The sequence below is a fragment of the Phoenix dactylifera genome, chromosome 10, assembly GCF_009389715.1.
Source record: "Phoenix dactylifera cultivar Barhee BC4 chromosome 10, palm_55x_up_171113_PBpolish2nd_filt_p, whole genome shotgun sequence".
In the NCBI taxonomy this organism is placed as follows: Eukaryota; Viridiplantae; Streptophyta; class Magnoliopsida; order Arecales; family Arecaceae; genus Phoenix; species Phoenix dactylifera.
Window position 1 is genome coordinate 4,078,151 of NC_052401.1, and position 23,642 is coordinate 4,101,792.

A 23,642-nucleotide genomic window follows, 5' to 3' on the forward strand; every position below is an offset into this window, starting at 1 on the left:
GCCCTTGAATATCCTTGCATTCTTGTCCAACCATATGTGGTATGCCACGTAAGCCAGCACAACTGCCCTCTATGCCTATCCGGGTCTCCGCCCCGAGTCCCTCAACTGTCTCAGGAATGTCTCTGTGAAAGTGAAGGTGTGTCGGTGGGTCAGGACAAGGCTCCACACTTGTAGTATCGACGGATATGTGAACAGTACATGGATGATGGTCTCCTTCTCCTCCGGGCACCTTTCACAATCAGTGAGAATCCGAACCTCTCTTATGGCCAGGATCTATGTAGTTGGTAGGATGCCCCAAACCACTCTCTATAAAAAAGGGCCTGGGTGAATCCGTGGCCGCCGGATCCAAGGCCCCTCCACGCGGCGAGCAGGCCCCGCTTGAGCCTGAAGCTCACTAGCTGTGAGCTTCAAATCCTCCTGTCTGCCGTCCCCAGGTCTTTGAAGCATTTTTATTAACAGTCTCTCGACGCCTCGACCTCGCCTTCCGCCCTCGCCGTCCACCCGTCCTCCCGTAACCCGGCGGCGGAGGCAGCGTCGCCACCATTCCCCCCAAATCCGTGGCTCTCAAGTCCGCGGAGAGGGCGACGAGGCCAAGAAGGCGCTGCCGCCGGACGGCCTCCCTTCCGCCCCAGCAGCCTCTCTGGAGATCTTCTCGCGCCCCCCTCTCGTCTCCTTCTCCCATTGCACGCCGGAGCCTCCTAGGTTTGTTATTGTCTTCGATCTCCTCTTCTCCCTAAACCCTAAAATATTAGCCTTTTATTGTGATGGCCCACGATAGTGGGTGTATCGACTCCATTGGAGAATTTTTTTTAATTATTTTATCGATACTAATTTTTCTATTGCTGTCGTTTAAATGTATTCATCAATTATTAATAGATTATTAGCTATAATTGGCTTGCCTTCTTTTGTTTATAATATATCAAGAATTTTGGTTGTCACATGGGGGGAGAGGCTCTGAATTAAAGCTAGCTTGATGCTTTAATTTTAAAATATTTGATCGGTTATTTTGTAGTGGCTACAATTTGTGTCTTGGCAAAAGGCAAAGATACTGGAAACAGTACACTTGATTAGGCCTTGTTTGGTTGCTGGATTGATTTATCTGTTGTATCTGAATAAATGAATAACTCTTAGGTACGTGTCCAACATGGCTGAATGGTGCTAACCGGGCTAAAGAGGAAAAATATGGAAAAAATGCTTGTCAATTTTTTCTAAAATTTCCAAAAAATAAATTTTCCTATTCTTACTTTATTGGGGTTATTCACTGTCCAAACTTATAGCTAGTATCAAATAAATAATCCACTACACCGCTTCTCCTTTTTATGTGAAAACAGTTTAGCATAATAGGTAAATACGCAAGTATCAGGGAAAATATAGCAAGACAAACTCATCTCTGTATTCTACTGTACCATGTGCTGGAACCTATGCAACAGGGTTTAATGAATAATTGGGAAAAGTTGAATTTGGTCAGCTGGGCCTTCAAAGTAGAATGCTGGTAGTACGATATCTGCATAATTCGGGTAAAAGTTATAACTTTAAAGAAGTGTAGAATCTAAAATAACTATGGTATTAATAAACAATCTTATTCCCATGTTTCAAGTTGTTTTCAATGTTCCCTTAAATTCCGTTTCCAGTTCTTTACTCCCTATGAGAAATCACCCGGGCAAGCAAATACATCTAGGCTCTGGATAACTTTCCTAGTGAAGTACACATTGCATGTAAATTTCTTATCAACTAAAAACATTTTTTGTTTTTTTGGGCTGCCAGTGCAAAATATGCTTATAATGGTAAAAGTAGGTTGGGGAACAATTTTCTTGTTTTTCATTCTTTGATTATGGCAGATTACTGCAGGTTGCAATCTGGCAGCATGATAGGAGCTATCTGTGCAGGTACCTTTGCATCTGAAGTCACAAAACAACTGAGGGAGCTTTATAGGGCTGATGAATAGGGTGCTAGTGTCACATTTTAACAGGAGTGGAAGATGACTGTAAGTATCCGATCTTGCCATGTCTAAAGCTACTATCTTATATTTGTTATGCAGTTCACATGCTAAGACCCATATTCATCTCATTGAACACTTAAAGCAGCGTCCCGATCCACTCTGTATAACTAGCATCATTTTCTCTAATACTTGATCAGGTATGGTTGAAGGCGGTAGGAGCACAGGTCCATGATCATCTAGTGAACTAAAGCTTAAATGTTCATAAGGTTATCTTGTCATATTTTGTTGTGTGATCAATGGTTTGCTTGTTAGGTAACTATAAGAGCTTAATCCTTCTGTTTTGGAATTTGGATACATTAGACAATTGTGTATATGTTCTGTGTTACTGGTTGGCTGCAGTTAATTTCTTTCGCCTTGTAAATATTCAGACATAGATAATGGCTCTCACTGTTTGATTCAGGGAGGTTGCACTTCCTCCTACACAAACATGTGACTATTTGGTGTACTTTTTGTTCTTGATTTTCTCAAAAAAATAAAAATCTATCATCTGTTGTTTCTTATGTTCTCTTAGTTAAATTTTTCAGATAGGAAATTAATGTTGTATCATGGGAAGATCAATTCTTATATAACTGTCATATCATGATTCATGCTAATTTAAAACAAACCAAGTGGCACCAAGATTTTTCATCATAGAACTTAAGGTAGACGGTTATGAGGGTGTATAGACTCCGAATTCAATGGTGCTATGTTCTGCCGCATTCTCCACTCCAGCCAGCTACAGTTCTTTTAATTAAACTGTAAAACAGTAAATAGAGGACTAATAATTTGTTCTTCGCATGAGATTATTGGCACTCATAGAGAGAAAGTAAATAGCTAGTTTCTAGGACTCAATAAATACAATAACATCCGAAGTTCAAGATAAGGTGTTGGAATATATAGGTAGCACACACAGGCCCAGTTCTTAGGACAGACACCAACAAACTTCACACAGGAAATCTCCACAAGCTTTATTGTCATCAGTTGCAGTAATAGCTTACTGTGAACTACTAAATTTGGAATATGTTATCCTGTATGGTTAGTGGATATGGAATGCCTTCTGTCACTGTACCTATATCAAAAAGCCCATTTTTCTCTGTTATCTGCATAACGGAGAAAGAAAAATATCAGTGCAATTACACCGTACCCTCTATTATTTCATAATTGATGCACTAAAAATACCGAGGAACCATTTGGCTAGACTAATCAAGATTTTCTGGAAAAAACTAGTAGTATCATTTTTTGTTTGAGAAAATTTCTTTACTTACTATGTTATCATCCATTTCTTGACAAATGCTACACATTTTAGAAACTTTAATGCCATCCATATTACAGAAAAGACAAATAAGAAGAGTATACAGGAACTAGAAACTACTAGGATGACTAGAGAGAGAGAATTGTAATAAGGATATATGAATATCACAAAGAGAATTTCCTTTGCATAAATATTCAAGAGACCAGAGATTATTTTATATAGCTTTTTACTTCTTATAAGTAATATTCATATGAGTCACGGAGCCTGCACAAAAATGATCATAATCTTAATTATTGTTGTGATAATTGTTTCATTAAATGATAGTTCAAGAAAAATGGAAAATATTAACTCATTTTTAAATATTTAATTACTTATCGTAACATGTTAATTTTGAAGATAATTTACTTGTCATCTATAAGTAGAAAATAATACCTAACATTCATGTGCAGATGAAAATATTTCCTTGTGCCATTAATACCAACTTTTACACTAACAGTACCTTTTCCTGAAGGATTTTATTAGCAGCCTTCAGTATGCCCTCCTGCACAACCAGAGAAGTATCAAATAGGTTGGAAACAGAACATTGCCAACATTTTTTAATTAATCTAAGTTTAAGGTTTTATGCATTAGAATAATGCAGAGTTGCAAGCATGCTCCATGGTCTTGACTATCAAATCTATTTATGTTTGATATTAGTAAGTTGATTAGTGCTCAGGACCAGTTTCAATCCAATGGTAGCCATCATGATTTTCCCCCCTTTCTTTTTGACAGAGGCGCATTCACAATCTCAAGGAAGCCTGCACGATTTAGATTCAGACTAACCTTGTTTTTCAGCAATTGGATCTCTTGGAACATGATCTGCATCTGTGAATTTAGAGATCAGTTAAGGTTAGACACTTAATTTCTTGAGTCATCTTAAATTGATAAAAGGCAATAAACAAGGCATCCTTGCCTTAGTAGAACGAATGTGACACATCCATATTTCAAGATGCCTCTCCAAGGCTTGCAATTCACCAAGTGTCATATGTCCCGCTCCCTCTCCGTGCATATACCTGCCACCCTTTTATCTTTCATATCTCAATGCAGAAAATGTTTGTTTGTCTTTTAGCTTTGTGTGTGAAAAAAGAAAATAATATATAATCATTTAATTGCAGAGAGAGAGAGAGAGAGAGAGAGAGACCAAACACTCAGAAAAGGTTAAGCAGGTGTTGAATTGTGCATAAGAGATCAAAGAAATGACGCTGTTCAAGTATTGGAAGGTATTTATCAGGCTTGATTAATGAACCACAAAGTTGATTTAATGAGCCGCAAAGTTGATTGAGGCCTTCAAGGAATTATATGAGGAGAACCAAGAGAAAATATCCTTAGGAAACAAGAAAGTTGTGCCATAGAGTGGAAACGATTGGCCCACATTCATCACTAGCATCACCATTTTTTTGTGCAAACAATCATTATATTGCCACAAATTAGCTGTAAGTCAGCTTAAATATAAATGATGCAAATGCAACAACTGTTCGGTTGTATTAGTTTATATGTTTCAATTTATTACGGTTTAGAGATGCACTAGATGGAATTAGGAAAGCAGACGTATTTCAATTTCTTACTAAATTATGATGAGTTCTTTTAGAAGGAAGTGCCCTAAAATCAGGGTCCACTGTTACCTGTTAGAGACTGAACGTTGTGGGTTCAAGGGAGTTTTAAGGCAAAATTAAGGACTGAAAATTGTCCTTTTAGCGTCTTTGCATTTGGTTTCTTTTAGAATGTGTATTTTCTTGGGTAAATTGTTGTCTTACTTTTCACTGAGACAACATGTGTTTCTTGCGGAAAGCTTCTAGTTGCTTAACTTGCTAGATAGGCACACCTTCCATGCCATGTGTGGTTCGTTTCCTAGCCATCTAAAATTGCTGACACGTGTTGTACAAGCATTTGCTATCACATATCAGTTTTGGATTTTTCATATTGAGGGATGTTTATTTCCTTATTTTTCACATAACCCTTGTTCTACGCTGTCCTTGGGAGTTCTGTAGATCTTTATATGATTACAAAGAACTCCAAAACAAGGTACAAAATTTAGGTTTTGGTAAATGGTGAGACTTAACCTGCTGAGAGATCTGAGAAAAGTAGCTAAGGGAAGAAAAAGGCTCCATCAAATATGGGGGTCAGGTCTTAGCAAAACAAAATATGGGGGTCAGGGGATGTTAATTGTCTTCTGTTGTTTTTTTTTCTTTTGTTTTTTTTTTAACTCTTCTTTATTCCTTTTAGTTTTGACTAAATGAAGGAGCATTTCCCTCCAGTTAAGATTGTGTATTCTCTCCAAGGGGTTCAATATTAGAAACTAGCTTCCTCCCTTCTCCTAGCCTTTTCTTTTTTTCATTTTCTTGTGTTGGACTGTGGATGGAGATGTATCTCATTATTTTCATCTGGGTGGATGGAGATGTATCTCATTATTTTCATCTGGGTGGATGGAGATGTATCTCATTCTTTTCATCTGGACCTTCGGCTGTATCTCACATAATGTGATTCTTCCTGCTCTATATTTTTGTTTTTCCCCCTATTGTTGTACTTTGCAGGGCACCAAATCGATTATTTGGGATAAACCAATAAAAATTCTTGTATACATTTTCTGTAAACATGGTTAGCATCTCAAAACACTGTTGGTTCCTTCTGTCATAGCATTGATTTTATGCACAGCTAAACCAAACTTGCTCTTACAAGAAAATGTTACATGATTAAATGTAGTTTTTTTTGGAGAACAAAATTGAATGTAGTTCTGTTGACATGAGAATTTACCTTATGCCCTTCTGCAGCAGATCGATCTCTTGCTTCAACATGGATATCTCCAGCTTCTCCAGCTCCGAGACCTGTCCATATGGAGAAAAAATATGTAAGCAAAATGAAGTAGAAGATGCGCAATTGTTCATATTTTCATTGATTTTACACATTCTTGTTCCTGTTGCTGGCTTAATATAGATATTTTCTATATTGATGCATGATTTGAACATTACTTCCACACATTTAGAGGATATGAAATGCATATATGCATAGAAGTTTCATCTTTCTCTCAGACCATTTATATCTGCCTTTACTAAAATATTAATTTTAAATATCACAAAAATGAAAAATTTATCACAGAAATTTGATGGAGCTGACTATAAGAACCCTTGATCAAGGAAGGATTGAGTCCGGTGAACTCAAGCATTTGGAGAGTCAAACAGTTAATCTCTAGTAATTTTGCAGTACAAGCATTTGCAATAAGCTGAGGAAAACTGCTAATAAAACAAGCTTACTGGTCTAAACTGAAAGGGTGCTTTGTAGACTCATTAGAAAAGAAGAATGCTTGTATTCATGGCATAATTTACATTTCCATCTAAATGATCCGAATAGAGTAGCAATTCAAAGTAGGTTTTACGGTAGCAATTTTATGATCTCTCCACAAAACATCTCACTCCATGACAAACATCAATACAGAGCTCACTGAGAATATATCAACAGAAGGGGCATTCCATGGTAGACTTATTGAAGAAATTCATGTGGCCATGATGGATGTACAAGCCTATAAATTAAGGTTAAGCATAACTTCTTTTGGATTAGTTATTGGTCCTCTATCTGAATTGTATTTCTCTACTGAGTATATTTTGTCTTGGTTTCCAGTTTGGATATGATTTCAGAAAATGGGGTAGGCAATCTTCTCGTAGAGTCATACTACAGGTAATTTTAGACTGAACTGGATAAATCAAATGAAGTGTTGTATTTATTTGCCAGCTTTCCTCCTTATTCTTTATATTTTCAATCAAAGAGGAGCACAAACCCATAGGATAAAAAAAGAAAAACTCACATTAGTTCTCGGTTTAGTTCGAACTCAAGTAAATAGAGTTTAAACAATAATCATAACTAGTCGACTTATCCCATTGGGCTTTTCTCAGTAGCAGTAGAAAGCCTTAATCTTTTGTGCTACTTGAGTGCCAGACTTTTGAGGATGACTGATCCAAACTACTGAGCCTTTAAAAAGATTTTCTGATTGCTCTCCTTGTCCATCCTTCTAGATGGGTAGGACAAGAGATTATACCTTCCAGAGGATATTAACTGTTAACCACCTTAAATCTGCGTTTGTGTTTCGCAAAGCAAAAGTGAAAAATTGTCCACAAATTTGATCCTTATTTGACAGAAGTATTGCTTCTTAGATAGATCTAGAGCCAACTGCTATCACTTTTAGTCTCTTTACCGTGCTTATATTGTGGTCTGCTGTACCCAAGCTTGCCTACTATGACAAATCTGTATAGAAAACACTAGCCATAACCAGAAGCCTTATCTCATTATGATTAGTTTGGCTTTAAAAAAATCTCTTCTCCCATGTTATTCCTATATGCATGAAGGTCATTCTCTCCATCACATGGAAACCCATTTAAACAAATAGAATCATAAATGGACAAACTAAAAAGTAAAATACCATGAAAAGAAGATGGACTCATGAAAATAACTAGATAAAAGCTTGGTGTTGTATCTCTGACTATATTTCTTTCGTCTCAACAGTTATCACTCTTTCCCCTATCTTGTTAATTACTTAATTTGCTATAAAGAGTTTACCATTCAGTAAATTTTCATTGTCTTCAAAACTTTACAACTTTGGCTTAATTCTGTGACCTATAGAGCATAAATGTAAAACAGACCTGGGGTTGATTCACTTCACCACCTTCAAGTTGAGCTTCTGCACCAATGCTCTTGTATCTCTCAATCAAACTTTGCATGTCCCTTTGATATTGACAACAATAAACTCATTAGTGACTATCAAGTCTCCCATGACCTTGCACCACACATGCAATAGATTACTATAAGTCACTGATAGGAGCTCTAAGCTTCACACAGTTGACATCTTGAGATAAATGGATACAAACCCGTTAGTGGCTAGCTCATAAAGCTTGCCATGGTTGGAGAATATGATGATGCCAATATCGGCGTCACACAACACTGACAACTCCCTAGCCTTCTTGAGCAGTCCAGCTCGGCGCTTGCAGAAGGTGACCTGCCGCTGGACAGGGTTCTCGATCCGTCTCATCTGCACCTTTCCGCGTGGCATCTTTTGTCCTCTATTGCAGACAACCTTCTACTAGTTTAGACTAGCTTTGTGGTTGTTGCACTACTTCAAGTTCTTTGCTCCCTCTCTCATGAGGCAACAAAATTGATCACCTTGAGGTTGGGGGTGACCTTCATATAGTAGTTCATTGGAGAAGGAATAACTTGTTGGCCAGTCTTTACACATCAGTAAGGTTGTCATCTCTACCATGCAAGCACCCTCCGGGGCCCTTCCCATAGGCTGGGGGCCGCAGTGGCCATGCTTATCCCTTTCTCCAGGAACAAGGCAATTTATAGCCGCCCTCTGCTGTGTCTGGTTTATACTCTCAAGAGACTATGCTTTAAGTGCATTCACGATTGGTGCTTTGACTGTTGTGATCCAACATGTCAAATCAAATACTTGGTCTCTAAGATCAATTTTTAAATTACTTATGTTCATCTGTTGCTTTGGCCTCTCAAAAGAAATTCATGGTGCCGCTACTAGAGAAAGAGAAGCAATCATTCTTGCTTCCCCCCCTCCCCCCTCCCTTTTTAAATATTTGAATTTTTTATATGTAACTTTTATGCACTTCTATAGTTAGTGGAGCCTCGTAGAGCAAGGCTGTCTAGTTTTTAACTTGACTAAGGGGCAACCGTTGATTTTTTGCCAGATTTTTAGAACTGGCTTTGACTGTTGAATTGAGAGTGTCAGTCCCATGTGTCTCTTTCAAACTAATTCCTTCCTGTAGGAAGGGATCTTGAATTTTGCATAAGACTATTCATGCTTGACTGTCAAAGCCAACTACTTGCTGTGTCTCATTAACGTCATGGAGCTTCAGCAGGACCACTTAAGTACATCAGCTGTTTCCTTCCTTTTTGGAGTTCTTGTTGGCAAATCATTTTTGCATATGAGACTGCTGTTATTTTACTTTATGCTAACTTGTTAAAAGGTCATACAATGGAGATGTTAGTTTATTCCCACTTAGAGGAAAAAGCAAAGTCTACATTTAGCTATATATGCATAACTAGACTTTAAGATGTGTACTTGGAACATGGCAAAAGATCCGTCAGCATTGATATTTGGTCGAAGTTGTAAAGTCAACTTGCGTCTTGTTAACCTCTGAAGGTAGTTTTTTTTTCCTGCATGTTGTGGAGCATATTTATGCTCTTTAATATCTTAAGAGTTTTGTCATTATTAAATTGTTGACAATCGATCGGTAATTTGAATTTAGGGGGAGTGTCGTCCTGGGTTATTTTTCAGGCTTAGTGATCCAATATTTTCTTTATGCATGCATAAAATTAGGACATCATCATATATCTAGTGCAGCTCAAAAGGCATCACTACAATGGCTCTCATGCTTTTGCTTTGTATTGATTTTAAATGAGAAAGCCACCAGCTCTTGGGTAGTTTGCTTTAAGAGTTTGCAAGCCTCTTGAGCAAATAAACAAATTTATTTGGGGAGTCCAAATATCCTCTCTTCCTTATTTGCTTAGAGGCCAAGAATCCATTCCAATCAATAATTCATGGGTGGAATCCTCTCCCTCCCTCCCTCTCTCTTATGGCAGATCTTCAAATCTAATATTGCATTGTTAGGGTTTGGAGGATGCCACATGGCACACTTGGAGGTGGCGACATCTCCTTGTGGTGTGCCACCTGGATGCTTTTATCCATCACATAAAGCTCTAAGATTCCAATCACTTTTCCTTATAAAATGGAACATGGGAGAGAGTTCATTGAACTTCGTTAAAGGTCTCCTTGCTGTCCTCTCATGAATGGCCAATTTCTAAAGTGCTGAGAGACTTGATTTGTTGGCCACCCTCCATAATACTACATGTAAATCACGGTGAGCAATATTATCAGATACACAGAGCATTTCTTTTTTTTTTTTTATAACATTGGCGTTCTTTTTTCCTCTTTACTGTATAATAAACTACTATGACAAATTGAACATTGTCTGGTTTGATTATATATTTTTCTTGACATTTTACAGGCCCAGAAATCAGATGTTTAATGCTGAGACAGATTTCCAACAGTTTTGATCTGGCTCTATGTACCTGCTTTTTTTCTCTCAAAGAGGTAAGACTTCATATTCTTTAATGAGTTTAAATTCATTTTACTGACTACATTTCCGGTCACATTGACCTCATGAAAATTCACCAATCTGCTGGTAGAATACTTTCTTTCATAAGTTCATATATGGGTTGTTTTTGTGAGAATATTTTTGGTAAACCACTGGGAGGTGAATTGGAAAAATTTCTTAAAAGGAAGTATCATTATAAAGCTAGCTTTCCCACCAAATATTTTGATGCGGGGGGGTGATGATTTGCAATATGTGTACATCTTCCACTTTATAACAGTATGAAGCATTCCTGTCAACTGATTTGATAGGAGCGGGCCATAGCTACCAGTCGAAGATCTTATTCCTGTCAATCCTATAGATGAAACCTAGCTTGATCAAATAGACTGTCCGGACCACTGAGTTGCTGAATCCTTGATTTTCTTATGCCTAGCCCAATGAATCCTTAGTTTTTGGCATGAAGCAGAGGAAAAGGCATTTGCGACTTAGTCAAAGAGTTCGATTGAGTTTAGAGCAATGATGTGCGAATAAAATCTGCTTCACCATTCGTCAAATATATTCGATATGGCCATGAAAGCTCTTAAAAGTCATTCATTCTGACTTTTCTTCAAGTTCAAAGATGTCTTTTATTTGGTTGTTGATTGGCCATTTAAGGCCTAGTCTCTAAATAGGACATGACTGAAGCATCAAGTCGCTTAGAAGGATAGTTTTTAGTACTTGAGAGTGATTTAGATTAAGAATGATAACTAAAACAATCATCAAATTTAAAATTTATCTAAAAAGAGTAAAACTAAAATTAAAGAAGTAAAAACTGTAAGTCAAATAGTTTATTTATATATTTCAAGTTACAGGATAAAGCATGGAAAGCAAATGCTGACAAAAAAAAAAAAATCTATCAGTCATTCATTAATGTCTCCTCGATAAGGCATGTAAAATTCAACAAATGTTGATGACTTCAAACCTCCAAAAAACTTGGAAGCAATTTAATTATTGCAGATGAGGCTTAAAGAATGACAAACGTGTTTTTTCCTGAAGCCTAGAAAATCTTATAACTGTGCTTATGTGTTGAGAATTTCATAGATTTATATGTTGTTAGTCAAAACATCACAGATTTCAACTGGTGGTAATGTTTGTTTTTTCTACTCCTTTATCTGAGTGCTCCTAATTGAGAAATGTTTTATGATGTTGTAGAATATTTTGAATGTGCGACTTGTTTGGCTGAGAGGAGATCACAAGGCTCCAAGAACAATACAAAGACAAGTGTTAAGAGATGGCAAAAAGGGGGCATTGGGAATGCTCCCCTTGGGCATGGGAACCAAATGCCTTCGTAGTGCCTATGAGATTCTCTAAACATGCGCATCCTTCGATAAAGAAGCATAGCACTTATATCTGTGCTTTGGCTTGGAAAGGGTTCATGTCTTTTTTCCAAAGGGTGGTGGTTCCAAGTTCCAACATCTACACAAACTTCCAAAGTCCCAATCAGCAAGGAGATTTCTTTACCACAAAGCAGCAGCTCTGGAGTGGAGACCACATGGTCCAGGAGGAGGAAGGAGCTTGGCTGGTAAAGTTAAAGATAGCTAAAAGGTAAAGCTAATGGTGCAAGGCCAAAAGATGGAGATGCAAAATAATGGTTTGTTTTGGTGGATGAACTCAAATAATGATTGAGGATATGTTATTTTAATTATGTCAGCCGACCATGGATGCGGACAGCAAAACCTTGATTCACCAATAATAGTTGTTTAGCGGTGTGCTTTGTATGCAAATGTGGGATAAAAATAGTTGGAAAAGTCTTGGAAAAACTTGCGAAAACACTGGAATTGAACCTTGATGGTTAAACCATATTGATTATGAAGTGCCATGAATAGGAACACTCTGAATTGCACCTCCTTCAAATCGAGGAACGGGAATAGCATCCATTTTGGGAGGATTGATGGATTGATTCCATCCCATTGGCATCACTTTTTGATGACCTGTACCCAGGATCTATGAGAAGAATGCCACTGTTGCAGCCTATTGACAATGGAACTTCAAGCTCTGAGGCCCATTCACAGAAAATGAACCAAACATGGCAACTTTTCAGTTCATTCTCTTTACAAGTTCATCAACAATGGAGGCCTCCTCTCTCTTTTCTACCAAGCAATTTGGAAAGCAATGGCTCCTGAGAAAGCGAAGGCTTTCTTTGGCTTGCTTTGAAGTACAGACTACGCACTAGTGAGGAGAAAAGGCTATGCAGCGAAATCCGAATGTCCTCTTTGTGGAGCAAATGTTGAAATCGCATCACATCTATATATCAAGTAGCCCCTGTTGGTTCTTTGAAGAACGCACTTATCATCTAACTGCTGGTTCACTAGTAATTGCACCTACAATGACAAACAAATACATTATCATTGTTGTCTCCAAATTGCATCACAAAAAGTTAATTCCTCCTCTTTTCCTCAGAAAAAAGAAAAATGCAACAAGAATTTGATTCCTCTTGTGAAAGTAAGAATATTTAAGTAGAGCTCTCATTAACCAAGGATCCGTTTGGTTTGATGTAAGTGGGAGAATGGAAAAACTCACTTCAGCCCCATGTTGGACCAATCAAATGCTTGAAGTGGGCTCCCATGAACCGAATTGAGTTTGGTTTCAATCATGAGCCGTATTTTTGGGAAATAAAACAACGACTATAATTATAACGGCTATTATCAGCCATCAAGCTGTGAAAGAATGAAAAATAACAGAAATATAGTGGCATGCTTTAGAGCTAGTGTAAACTAGAATTTTCCATACACGGTTGCTTTTAGGAATTAGTTGGATATTAGTTAATTATGGGAGGAAAGAATCCTTCCGATTGAATAAATTATAAAACTAAAAATTTCAAAAAATTGAAATATAAAAGGACACCTTCTGTACAATATTATGCACAAAATGAGAACACTCTGCAGTCAAGTCTTAGCAAGAACCAGCAGCAGATGAGAAAAATTTTGTATCCCATTGTTGAGCTCTCGAAACTAAAGAAAAGGACTGTTTTGAGATCCATTCAGCTGGCTGGTTGGATTCTCGAAAAAACATGAGAAATTTACACAAAATTAAACTCCTTAATGAGTGAATAACATCATGCAGCAAGGGTGGTTTGTAAGAGATACATGTAAAAGAATATCCTCGAAATCAGTCAACCACAACCCTTGAATCTCCTTCAGTCCAAACCCTCCCACATTGGCAGATTTCTAGCAGCTCTGATTTCTGCATCAATACAAGAGGAAGCAGCAAATAAGGAAGCATCCACCTTTATGATCGGTCCTTGCGAATTTCTTAAGAAAACCAGCACTACCTTGTTGGTCAATGAAAGAGAAGGCCCCATGATGATTTTAAACCTCGTTGCAACCCTACAATGTGACACTCCTTGGCCAAAATTACAGCGATTAGACATAGAAATAGTTATAGCACAATGAAGGATTAAGAGAGGCATGTAGGGAGTCGAATATGTTACTCCAAGAGGGAGGCATTTAGGGTTCGGAAGTAACTCATGTTTTTAGGAAGACGAATGATACTGCTGTCTAGCTAGTTTCATATGTGGCTAGTCATTTTGGGGACACCACTTAGAGGAATTTGTTTTCGATCCCCACTTAGCTCCATGATATTTGTACTTGGACTCTTCAAGATGTATTTTTATTAGGGTGATATGACCCACCTGCTTCATCAAAAATTTAAAAAAAAATATTGGCATATGCAAAGCACCCCGAACAGCAATACCACTGCTTTATTGTGCAATAATTGAGTTTAAATATAATTTTTTTTTTATGGAATAAGTTGCAACATTCTTTATATGAAAATAGACACAAAAGTGTCCCTCGTTATTTTTTCTCCATAGCAACGAAGTTTAATTTTTGCATTCCAGGACTGGGTAGTCTGTGTATCCAACAACAGGATCCGGTGTATAGAACGTGGACCTATTATACTTGTTAAGAGGAGCATTGAGCTCAAATCTTCTAGGCAGGTCAGGATTAGCCAAAAACTGGCGACCAAATGCCACCAAATCAGTGTAACCTTCTGCCACAACCTTGTTCCCTTCCTCTCTATCATATCCTCCAGCAGCAATGAAAGTTCCCTTGAAAGCCTTCCTCATCGGAAGCAGCCTGTGAGGTATTTGGCGCCTCCCATCCACAATGGCCATCCTGGGCTCAATCAGATGACAATATGCAATGCCATACTTGTTCAGTGCCTCCACCATGTAAAGACCAAGGGCTTCTGGATTTGAATCCCAGCACTCCATGTAGTCGGAGAAGGGCGAGAGACGCATTCCAACTCTGTCAGCTCCGATCTCTTCGACGATCGCTTCGGCTATTTCTAAAGCAAAGCGGCATCGATTCTCCAAGCTCCCACCGTACTCATCGTTCCGATCATTGACGCTGTCTTTCATGAATTGTTCGATGATGTAGCCATTTGCGCCATGAATTTCAACTCCATCGAAGCCTGTGAATCACAAGGAAATGTGCATCAAATGCTTGTCACGTTGGTGACAATATATGCATGCAGCATGCTTTTAAGTTTTTTCTTCTTCCTTTCCCTTTCTCGTTACAGAACTGAAACAGCGGCACTAGAGAGTGTAACAATTACCAGCTTCAATGGCATTCATTGCAGCAAGTCTGAAATCATTGACGATGCGAGGGATTTCCTCAGTTCTTAATCTCCGTGGAGGAGAGAACTCTTCGACACTGCCATCGTGAAGGGTTACAGGTGCGATCCCCCTGTCCGTGCTAGAAATCGGTGCTTGTCCATTAGGTTGGTAAGCTGTGTAAGACACAAACATGTTAGAAGCATATCTGATGATGTGGAGACACTATACTATCATGATGATGTGTGGAGATTTGTGTGCATGAATCTCCAAGGATTCTCATGTCTAATCCCTTTGATCATCTGATATTTATTTTTTGGACTAGATAGTGCAAAGAGTAGCAGTAGATGCATGCAGATGTGACGCTACAGTAGAGAACAATTAATACCGTAGCTAGAAGTCCTCCCCACATGCCAAAGTTGGCAGAAGAATAGCCCACCCTTGGCATGGACGGCATTCACAATCGGCTTCCAAGCTTCCACCTGTTCCTTTGTCCATATCCCAGGAGTGTCCGGATATCTAACAAAAGATCGACCCAAAAAAATAAAGACAATGAGATCGACTAGGAGAGTTTTTCCTTCAAAAATGTGGTAGATTAAGTGAAGAATTAATGACCATTTGAAGGATCTTATAAAGTCAATGCTTAAGAATATGACATGATAGAATGGATTAGAGCTTCCAGTGGTCATACCCTTGGGCCGTATCCGAGACCCCAGTGGCTTCGGTGACGAGAAGGCCTCCCTTGGTGGTCCTCTGAGAGTAGTACAAGATAGCATGTGGTTGTGGAACATTACCATAGGATCTTGATCTTGTCATTGGTGCCAAAACAATCCTGTGTACAAATGGAAACGAAAATACTGCCTTATATCAGAATCCTGTGTTCATAATTCCTTGCTTGAAATTAGAACATACTCTCCAAGGAGGGAACAAGTTTTAGCCTTTTTCCTCAAATCTCCCTTTTCTACGGATATTCAGAAATATATACATTCCGATTATTTGCAGAGGCAAAGCAATTAAGTTTGAGCAAAAACAAAATGAGCAAACATATTATTACTGTAATTTCACTCCAAAAAATTACTAGTAGAACTGACGCCATGGGTGTCATCATGTTGAGAAAGTGGTTGCCGACCTTATGAAAGTCTTTTGAGCAAAATGTTTGCTATATAAAGTTGCGGACCATATAAAATAGTGATATCTATCTATCTATATATATATATACATACATATAGCAATTTATACATACATACATATATGTATGTATGTATATGTATATATATATATATATATATATATATATATATATATATATATATATATATATATATATATATATATATACACGTATGTACATATGTACATATATATATATATGTATGTATATATATATATATATATATATATATATATATATATATATATATATATATATATATATATATATGTATGTATGTACATATATGTATGTACATATGTACATACATATATATGTATGTACATATGTACATACATATATATGTATGTATATGTACATACATATATATGTATGTACATATGTACATACATATATATGTATGTATATGTACATACATATATATGTATGTACATATGTACATATATATATATGTATGTACATATGTACATATATATGTATATATATATATGTGTGTGTGTGTGTATTACATATTTACATTTATGAATGTAGAAGAGAAACAGTGGAGGCCGAAAACTCTCAGCGTATTTGGGAAAAAATGTATGTCTGAAGCCTGCATTGAAAAGTGGCGTCGGCAATTTTCCAGCACCTCCATGGCAGATCTCCAACTTTGGTTGCATAAATTAGCTTTTTCCTTCGTTTCCTACATTTCCTTAAGAGTTCCAACAACCACAACAACTGTAAAAGTGGGAACTAAAACAACAAGCCTCCCAACATTGCTTCCTCGCCCTTAATTTCTTAAGCAATTAACAGCCAAGAGCGAATGGATCAAACCAAAGTATTCAAGATGCACAATTAGAAACCACTTGGAGAGCTTTTTTAATTACCAATATATATACGTAAATGGAGTTGAGAGATCAAATTTGTGAAATGATTACTGGGTTCTAAGAACAATTGAAGAGCAAGTAAAAAAAGGTACTGACCTATGAGAAAGATCGAATTTGCCCACTTTGTGCGGAGTCAGAAGAGGGATGGCAGCCATCTTAAGAAAAAATTATGTAGATCAGGCTCTTTAGAGAGTTGCTTGATGGGTTGGTGGAATCTCCGTTCTTCTGCTTTCCTGCTCCTCTCTCGGGAGCGTTGTATGGTATTTATAGAGAGGTTGGAGAGACGTTGAGGGGCATTTGTGGAATCTAATAGAGTCGCCGCAGCTCGCCCCAAGACCGCGCCGCAAGTCCACAGAGATGGGCTTCTTTTTTATTTTATTTTATTTTATTTTATTTTATTTTATTTTGTTTTATTTTTTTGGTATAATGGCTGTTCACACCCGCCGAAGGGGTTGTAGCCAACAAATTTTTTTTAAAAAAATGACAAATGGTGACACGTTGTTACTTAGATAAAGGCTTCAGAGTGGTAGGCTGCGAATGAGGCTGTCTAATCAGCCATACTATTTTTTTTATTTTTTGCGCTTTGGTAGGTTCATCATATAATGCGTGTACGAATACATCTAATAAAATCAGAGAATACGAGCTCACGGAATGTCCGAGACAGCTTCCCCTCTCTTAACCATAAGGTATACCTTGAATAGTTAGCCATATAAGCAGCCATATAGTCAGTAACCTCATTGGCCTCTCTAAATACATATTTGACCTGAAAGGCCACCCCATTCCTCATCATCATCTGGATGTTCCGTAGCAGAGGGTGGTCCGAGCTCACATCCCTTGGACCTCCTTGAATCCAACTGATCATCGTTATTGAGTCGTCCTCCAAGATGACCGAACTGGCCTACAGCACTCACCTTGCATGTTAAAAGCCCGCCTAGGCCGTCCTCAACTTTGCCATGGAGACCGAAGTGTCGAATAATTATCAACCGTCCGTTTTTTTTTGGTAGAAACGACTACTCATATCATATAAATCTAACGTGAGTATAACCTGCCAAATCATGGGAAAGTACTAAAAACAAAGGAGGAGGAACGTCTGAAGTAGACATCCAAAAAAAATCCCTGGAGTGTCGGGTTACAAAGGAGACGACCCAATCTGCTGCCCTGTTCGCCTCCCTAAACATGTGTGCTGCCTAAAAATCATCCATCATCTAAGCTATCCTAAGAGACTCCCGAATAAGGGGATGGCCATCCTTATACCTGTCCGCCCCCCAGATCCAGTCGATCACCACAGATGAGTCCTCCTCGAGGTACATCCGCTTGACACCAAGTACCTACCTGGCGTATAATATACTCTCCTAGGCTGCCCGCAGCTCTGCTTCGACTACTGTAAGCCCTGGCCTGCGCCGCTTTCCTGCAACAAGCATCCTCCAATGGTGGTCCCTGATCACAAATCCAATCCCTCCAATCATACTATCTGCTGATCTACTGCCGTCAAAGTTTACTTTGAGATAGCTAGAGGATGGGGGTACCCAAAAAATAAGGGCAAACTGTAGTACTGAATCAGCATGAGGAGTATCTAGATATCCCTAGCCATTCTGGAAGAAAACCGTCTCTTGTTCGTCGAAGTGTCTGAAACGGAGAAGCCCAAACATCCAATGTGATTTTCCAAATTGCCCTCCACTATTTGTTCACGTGATGGTCCGGTCAACGTGGAAATAGTCGCCATTCGCCTCTCTCTGACGCTTGGGCGGTTGCTGGTTTATTTTATTTGACTAGGGAGAACTCGCACGTGGCCCGCCGAGAATTATTTCGACTCTTCCGTCATCCCATACGTCATGGCCAACCAAATCTAGGAGGGGGACAATTCCAGTTCAACACCCTAATAGGGTGAGGTACTCGAGCCAGAGCTAGTGGTACTGGACAGCGATTCTAACCTCATGGTTCCAAGTTCGAGTCGCTGCAGCGACGATTAAAATATGGCTTCGACCACTGCTTGGACATGAGGCATAGGACCGCTCTTGGACCGCTAGTAGCCGGAGTGGTGCCAGGTGTGACGTACTCACACTTGGAACTCAAGCCAGAGCCCAGAAGGATAGCTGAGCCGGGCCCATGGGTGGGGAATGCATGAGTAAAACCGGTCGGGGTGCCCAACACATGGCCATTTCTATCCGTATCGAACATTCTCCTGGCGGGGCGGGGGCCCAGTGGAGGCTGCTACACGGGGGTGGGCTTGTCCCTTCCTCCCTCCTACCCCTTTTTATTAGCAAAAAAAAAAAAAAGGGTGAGGTACTTTGTTTCACCCGGTATTGTACCTGTTCAAGCTAAATTTGGAGTATAGCTCCTCTTTTTCTTTCATATAATCTAAAATCACGGTATTACCAAAATCATCATATTACCACAATCATCTTTGCAACCTTGCTTTGTCACGGGGGTGGGCTTGTCCCTTCCAAACACATCACTTGAGTCGAGAATACAAGTTCCATGCATCTGAATCAAGTACTCACTCGACACCATAAAACATGATATAATAGTACACATTCCAAAATACAATGAAATATATAGTTCACATACATCTGGTAGCAAGTATAATCTAACAACTCCTCACCTTTGGGATCCTGAATCATAATCGGCGAGCCCTCTGTGGCTCCAAAAAAAAGATATACAAAAGTTACATTAGCTAATGGCTAAATAAGAGATATTTCGTACCTTTTGTAAATGCTATATATATATATACTTACTCAAAAGAGTATAGTTATTAGAAATTCGTATGCTAGCAAATAAGCATTTATATTTTTATATTTGCTGCTCAACAAATCCAATATATGAATCACATATCATCAAAATAGAAATTCGAACATATATATCACATATTATCAAAATAACAATTTCATTCGATAATGGTTTTAAATAAATTATTTGATCTAAGAGGATTATCTGACTCGATGTTCACAGCTTTAGCCACTGTAGGTAGGGCTAGATAGGGTTCAAGAGCGAGATCCGCCATATTAGAAAACTAAATTTTCAAAGTTCATAGCTTGGTTGTACGACACTTGATTGAGATGATCTTTTTTTTTTCAAATCGGATAATTTTTTGAGATCTATAATATGGCACCACCCCTTACAAGATGTGAAGTAGCTAGAGCTCTGGCCCAATTTTCATTATTTGGATCTCGAAATAGGTTGGTCAAATCGAAAATTTTCTTTTTGAAAAAGTTTTGACCGGTTGTATCTCCTAATTCAGAAAGAATTAAGTGGAATGATTGAAGGCAAAGTTGATGTAGAGACTACATATCTTCCAAATTTTATTAGCTTTATGTATTTATTTTCATCAATCACGTCTATTTTGAAAGAGTTAGTTTTGTTCAAACTTGGAGAGGAATCCAATCCGAATTGTACAAAGAAGAACTTCATTATTATAAATAGCAATTACGTATCTCATTTTTTTTGGAAGATCAATGAAAAAAAATAGGACATAAATCCTACTTTCGCCAATTTCTCCATGGTTTTCAAAATTTTCTCGAGAGATTTAAGTGGAGTAGGTTAAGAAAATTCTTCTTTCTTTCCAATCAGATCAGGTGTCGACATGGGCGAAGGGAAGGGGGCAAGCGCAGATGGTTGCCTTCCTATATTTATCCGCCCGAGGATCCCATCCCAAACCACACCTACTCTCTTCCCCTCTCTGGCCCTCATCTCTTGCTCTACCACCACTCCCTTGCTAGACCCCATCCCCTAGTCCACAGCTGAGATGAGCCTCTCCACCTTTTGGATCCCTTGCTCCACCTCTATTTTTGTCTCCACCTTCCATGATTTCCTCATCACAGCCTTGGTCGAATTTTGCTACCTTATTGGCTACTGAGCCTGTAGCTACGCTAGAGTTGCTGTCCCGCTACCCCTTTAAGAGTGCTACATACTAGCAATTGAACCTGTTGCGGGCCTTCCGACCCAACAGCAGCACAGTCCTTCACGAGGTATTGTTCGCTCTGGGACTCCGGCCCGCGCGTCCAGCGCTACGGAGGGAATTTTTTTCCGGCCTGCGCGTCCAACGCTGACAGGAGGATACCCGCACGGTTTTGCCCTTCAAAAGGCACCTCGTGAGGAAAGAGGTTTCCCCTCCTTATAAGGCGCGGACCTTTTCGCTGCCTAGTTGGTATGGGACTAAATTTGGGCCCTTCCCACATCATAGCCCCCCCAGCGGGAAGGTCCTGTGCCGGTTTTCAGCCGGGACAGCTCCCCAGGCCCGGGGAGAGTTTCTATGTGCGGGCGAGCCCTTCCTCTAGCGCCATCTGTTGCGGGCTTTTCGATCCGACAACAGCACAGTCTCAACCAACTGACGACAGAGAACGGCCTGCGTCCCCCGTGAGGTATTATCCACTCTGGGATTCCGGCCCGCGCGTCCAGCGCTACGGGGGGAATTTTGTATCGGCCCGCGCGTCCAGCGCTGACGGAGGATACCCGCACGGTTTTGCCCTTCAAAAGGCGCCTCGTGAGGAAAGAGGTTTTCCCTCCTTATAAGGCGCGGACCTTTCCGCTGCCTAGTCGGTATGGGACTAAATTTGGGCCCTTCCCATATCAGAACCTAAATTCTATAATTTGGGTTCAAATAGGCTAGTCTAGTCTTCTTTTTTTTTTTTTATTTGGAAAAAGATTTTGATAGGATGCATCGCCTAATCCCAGTGTTGTCAGAATTGAACTGGACCAACTGATTCAACTAGTTGAATCGAGAACCAGTCAGCTAACCGATCCGATGTATACAATTTAAACTAGATTGGCTGAAAATTGGTCCAAAATTGGATGAATTATCCGAACCGGATGACCCATTTGAACTGGACAAATCATGGCTGGAATTTTGGTTTAAATACTTTAATTTAAAAGGTTGAATTACTTACTTGCTTACCCCAAACTCAAAAGCTCGGTACCCTAAACTAAAAAACAAATAGAACCCAAACAAAAGAAAGCTTCCATTGCGCTTATCACCATCACTACCATAATTAGATTTGCTTTTTTAAATATTAAATTAGGACATCATGCCGATGTCAGCATTTTATAAACTAGTTGAACCAGAAATCGACCAATAAAATGGTTCAACATCTAGTAAATTTTTTTAAAAAATACACAATTTAGGTAGAATTAGGTAGAGCGAGTGAAGATAAAGTTGATGTAGGTGTTCACATCTACCTTCTATAGGATTTTAGTTTTTTCGTACTAATTTTTACTAGCTCTGTTTATTTTAGAAAAGATAGTCTTTCTCAAACTAGAAGAGATATTATATCCAAATTATATATGGGTGGACCTCATTTTGTAAATAGATACTATATATCTTAGTTTTTTTGGAGGATCAATGAAAAAAATGGAACCTAAACTTTACTTTCGCTAAATTTTCTACTATTTTTAAATTTTCTTGAGAGATTTGAATTGAGTAAATTAAGAAAATTTTTTCTTCTCCTCAATCAGGTCAATATGAATGGGGGCTATGCCCGTTGGCTGACTCTTTAGTATGAGACAATAGTGGTGGTGATCGCTGTTGGGGGAAGGTGGGAGTGTTGCGCAGATGAATGGATATAGTGGTCATATGGCAGATTAATTCGATTCTTTGGAAGAAAAAGGTTCACATTTTTGATTGAGTACTTTAAAAAATGCCAAAAAAAAAATGCATGGTTTAAGGGCTCGCAATCATTATAGAACAATCCTCCTACATAAGATTTGAAATAAGAGACCTAAGTCTCCATTTTCCTAAAAAAAAAAAAAGGAAAAAAAGAATCACCACAACTATAAGAGGATCCAAAAATGATCATACAGACAATCCAGGCTAGAGGAGAGTAAGCTTGGCCCATTATAATTTCAGGTTTTTATGAAAATGTTAAAATTTTTTTATATAGTTTTCTTGATCCTTATGTTCTGTTATTCTTTTACATTTTTCAGTAAACAACAACTAACTAGATTACAAGTTCAAGACAATAAACAGAGCTATGACACAAAGCAGTGAAAAGTAATTGGGTCATGTGGACTCTCTCTCTCTCTCTCTCTCTCTCTCTCTCTCTCTCTCTCTCTGGTTTTACTTTCTACCCATTAATTCCAGCATGCTGATGCAAATCATAGACTTTCTCTGTTGACTCATCTGGTATCATTTACACGCCGTTTAGGATTTTGACCATGGAGACTGCTTTGGCTGACTTTTGGTCGAACATTTTGTTAGATGTGAGAAGATCTTGTGGCCTTTCCTTTGGGCTGGTTGGCTATTTACCTTTTTCAGTTCTTTAATCTTCCTCGATCCAGTTTAAATAATTCTGTATTTATTTTTGTTTGAAGAAGTCAACCAAGAAAAACACTAGTGTATATCAAACGTATAAAAATGCTATACTAATTTTACGTACGATCGTCATATAGTTTACCGACAATCTTTCCAAACTTAACATTACCATTTTCACATATAACCCCTATCTAATGCTATATTAATGAATTAGACACTGGTGAGATAAAACCACCTTACCGTTTAGACAATACAGCCCTCCGACACCCGATCCCCGTCTGTCCGAAAAAGGAGTGAAAGGAAAAACAGGGACTTGCTTCCAAGTGCATCAATCTAGAAAAATGATTGTATTTCATAGACTTCTAAAAAATTAGAATAAATTATAAATTTTTTTTCTGAGATTAGAGATA

The 23,642-nt window shown here is 38.6% G+C and overlaps 2 protein-coding genes and 1 long non-coding RNA gene across 17 annotated transcripts; 1 reads left to right on the top strand and 2 right to left on the bottom strand.

Moving 5' to 3' along the window:
• The first annotated feature begins 48 nt into the window (after positions 1–48).
• On the top strand, positions 49–12,227 carry LOC108511098. 15 transcript variants are annotated; one of them, XR_005513639.1, is made up of 10 exons: positions 50–702; positions 1,839–1,984; positions 2,137–2,251; positions 4,002–4,118; positions 4,391–4,489; positions 6,038–6,114; positions 6,699–6,795; positions 6,882–6,938; positions 10,271–10,356; positions 11,549–12,227. It is a non-coding gene; the product is annotated as an uncharacterized LOC108511098 (long non-coding RNA). The 15 variants fall into 15 exon arrangements; XR_005513640.1 differs by having other exon boundaries at positions 6,041–6,114; XR_003384595.2 differs by lacking the exon at positions 4,391–4,489 and adding an exon at positions 3,742–3,798 and having other exon boundaries at positions 52–702.
• On the bottom strand, positions 2,754–10,123 carry LOC103701714 (MADS-box transcription factor 26-like). Its single transcript, XM_026802436.2, has 7 exons — positions 8,123–10,123; positions 7,898–7,979; positions 6,021–6,073; positions 4,183–4,282; positions 4,053–4,094; positions 3,730–3,771; positions 2,754–3,078 (listed from the first exon to the last, which is right to left on the bottom strand). Exons 1-7 carry the CDS (start codon positions 8,302–8,304, stop codon positions 2,986–2,988), a joined length of 594 nt encoding a protein of 197 aa, XP_026658237.2. The 5' UTR covers positions 8,305–10,123; the 3' UTR covers positions 2,754–2,985.
• A 1,531-nt stretch (positions 12,228–13,758) lies between the features above and the next one.
• LOC120112143 (putative 12-oxophytodienoate reductase 4) lies at positions 13,759–17,216 on the bottom strand. Its single transcript, XM_039130809.1, has 5 exons — positions 17,085–17,216; positions 15,643–15,783; positions 15,340–15,470; positions 14,954–15,127; positions 13,759–14,809 (listed from the first exon to the last, which is right to left on the bottom strand). The coding sequence occupies exons 1-5, from the start codon at positions 17,141–17,143 to the stop codon at positions 14,217–14,219; spliced, it is 1,098 nt and encodes a 365-aa protein (XP_038986737.1). The 5' UTR covers positions 17,144–17,216; the 3' UTR covers positions 13,759–14,216.
• Between the last annotated feature and the right edge of the window lie 6,426 nt (positions 17,217–23,642).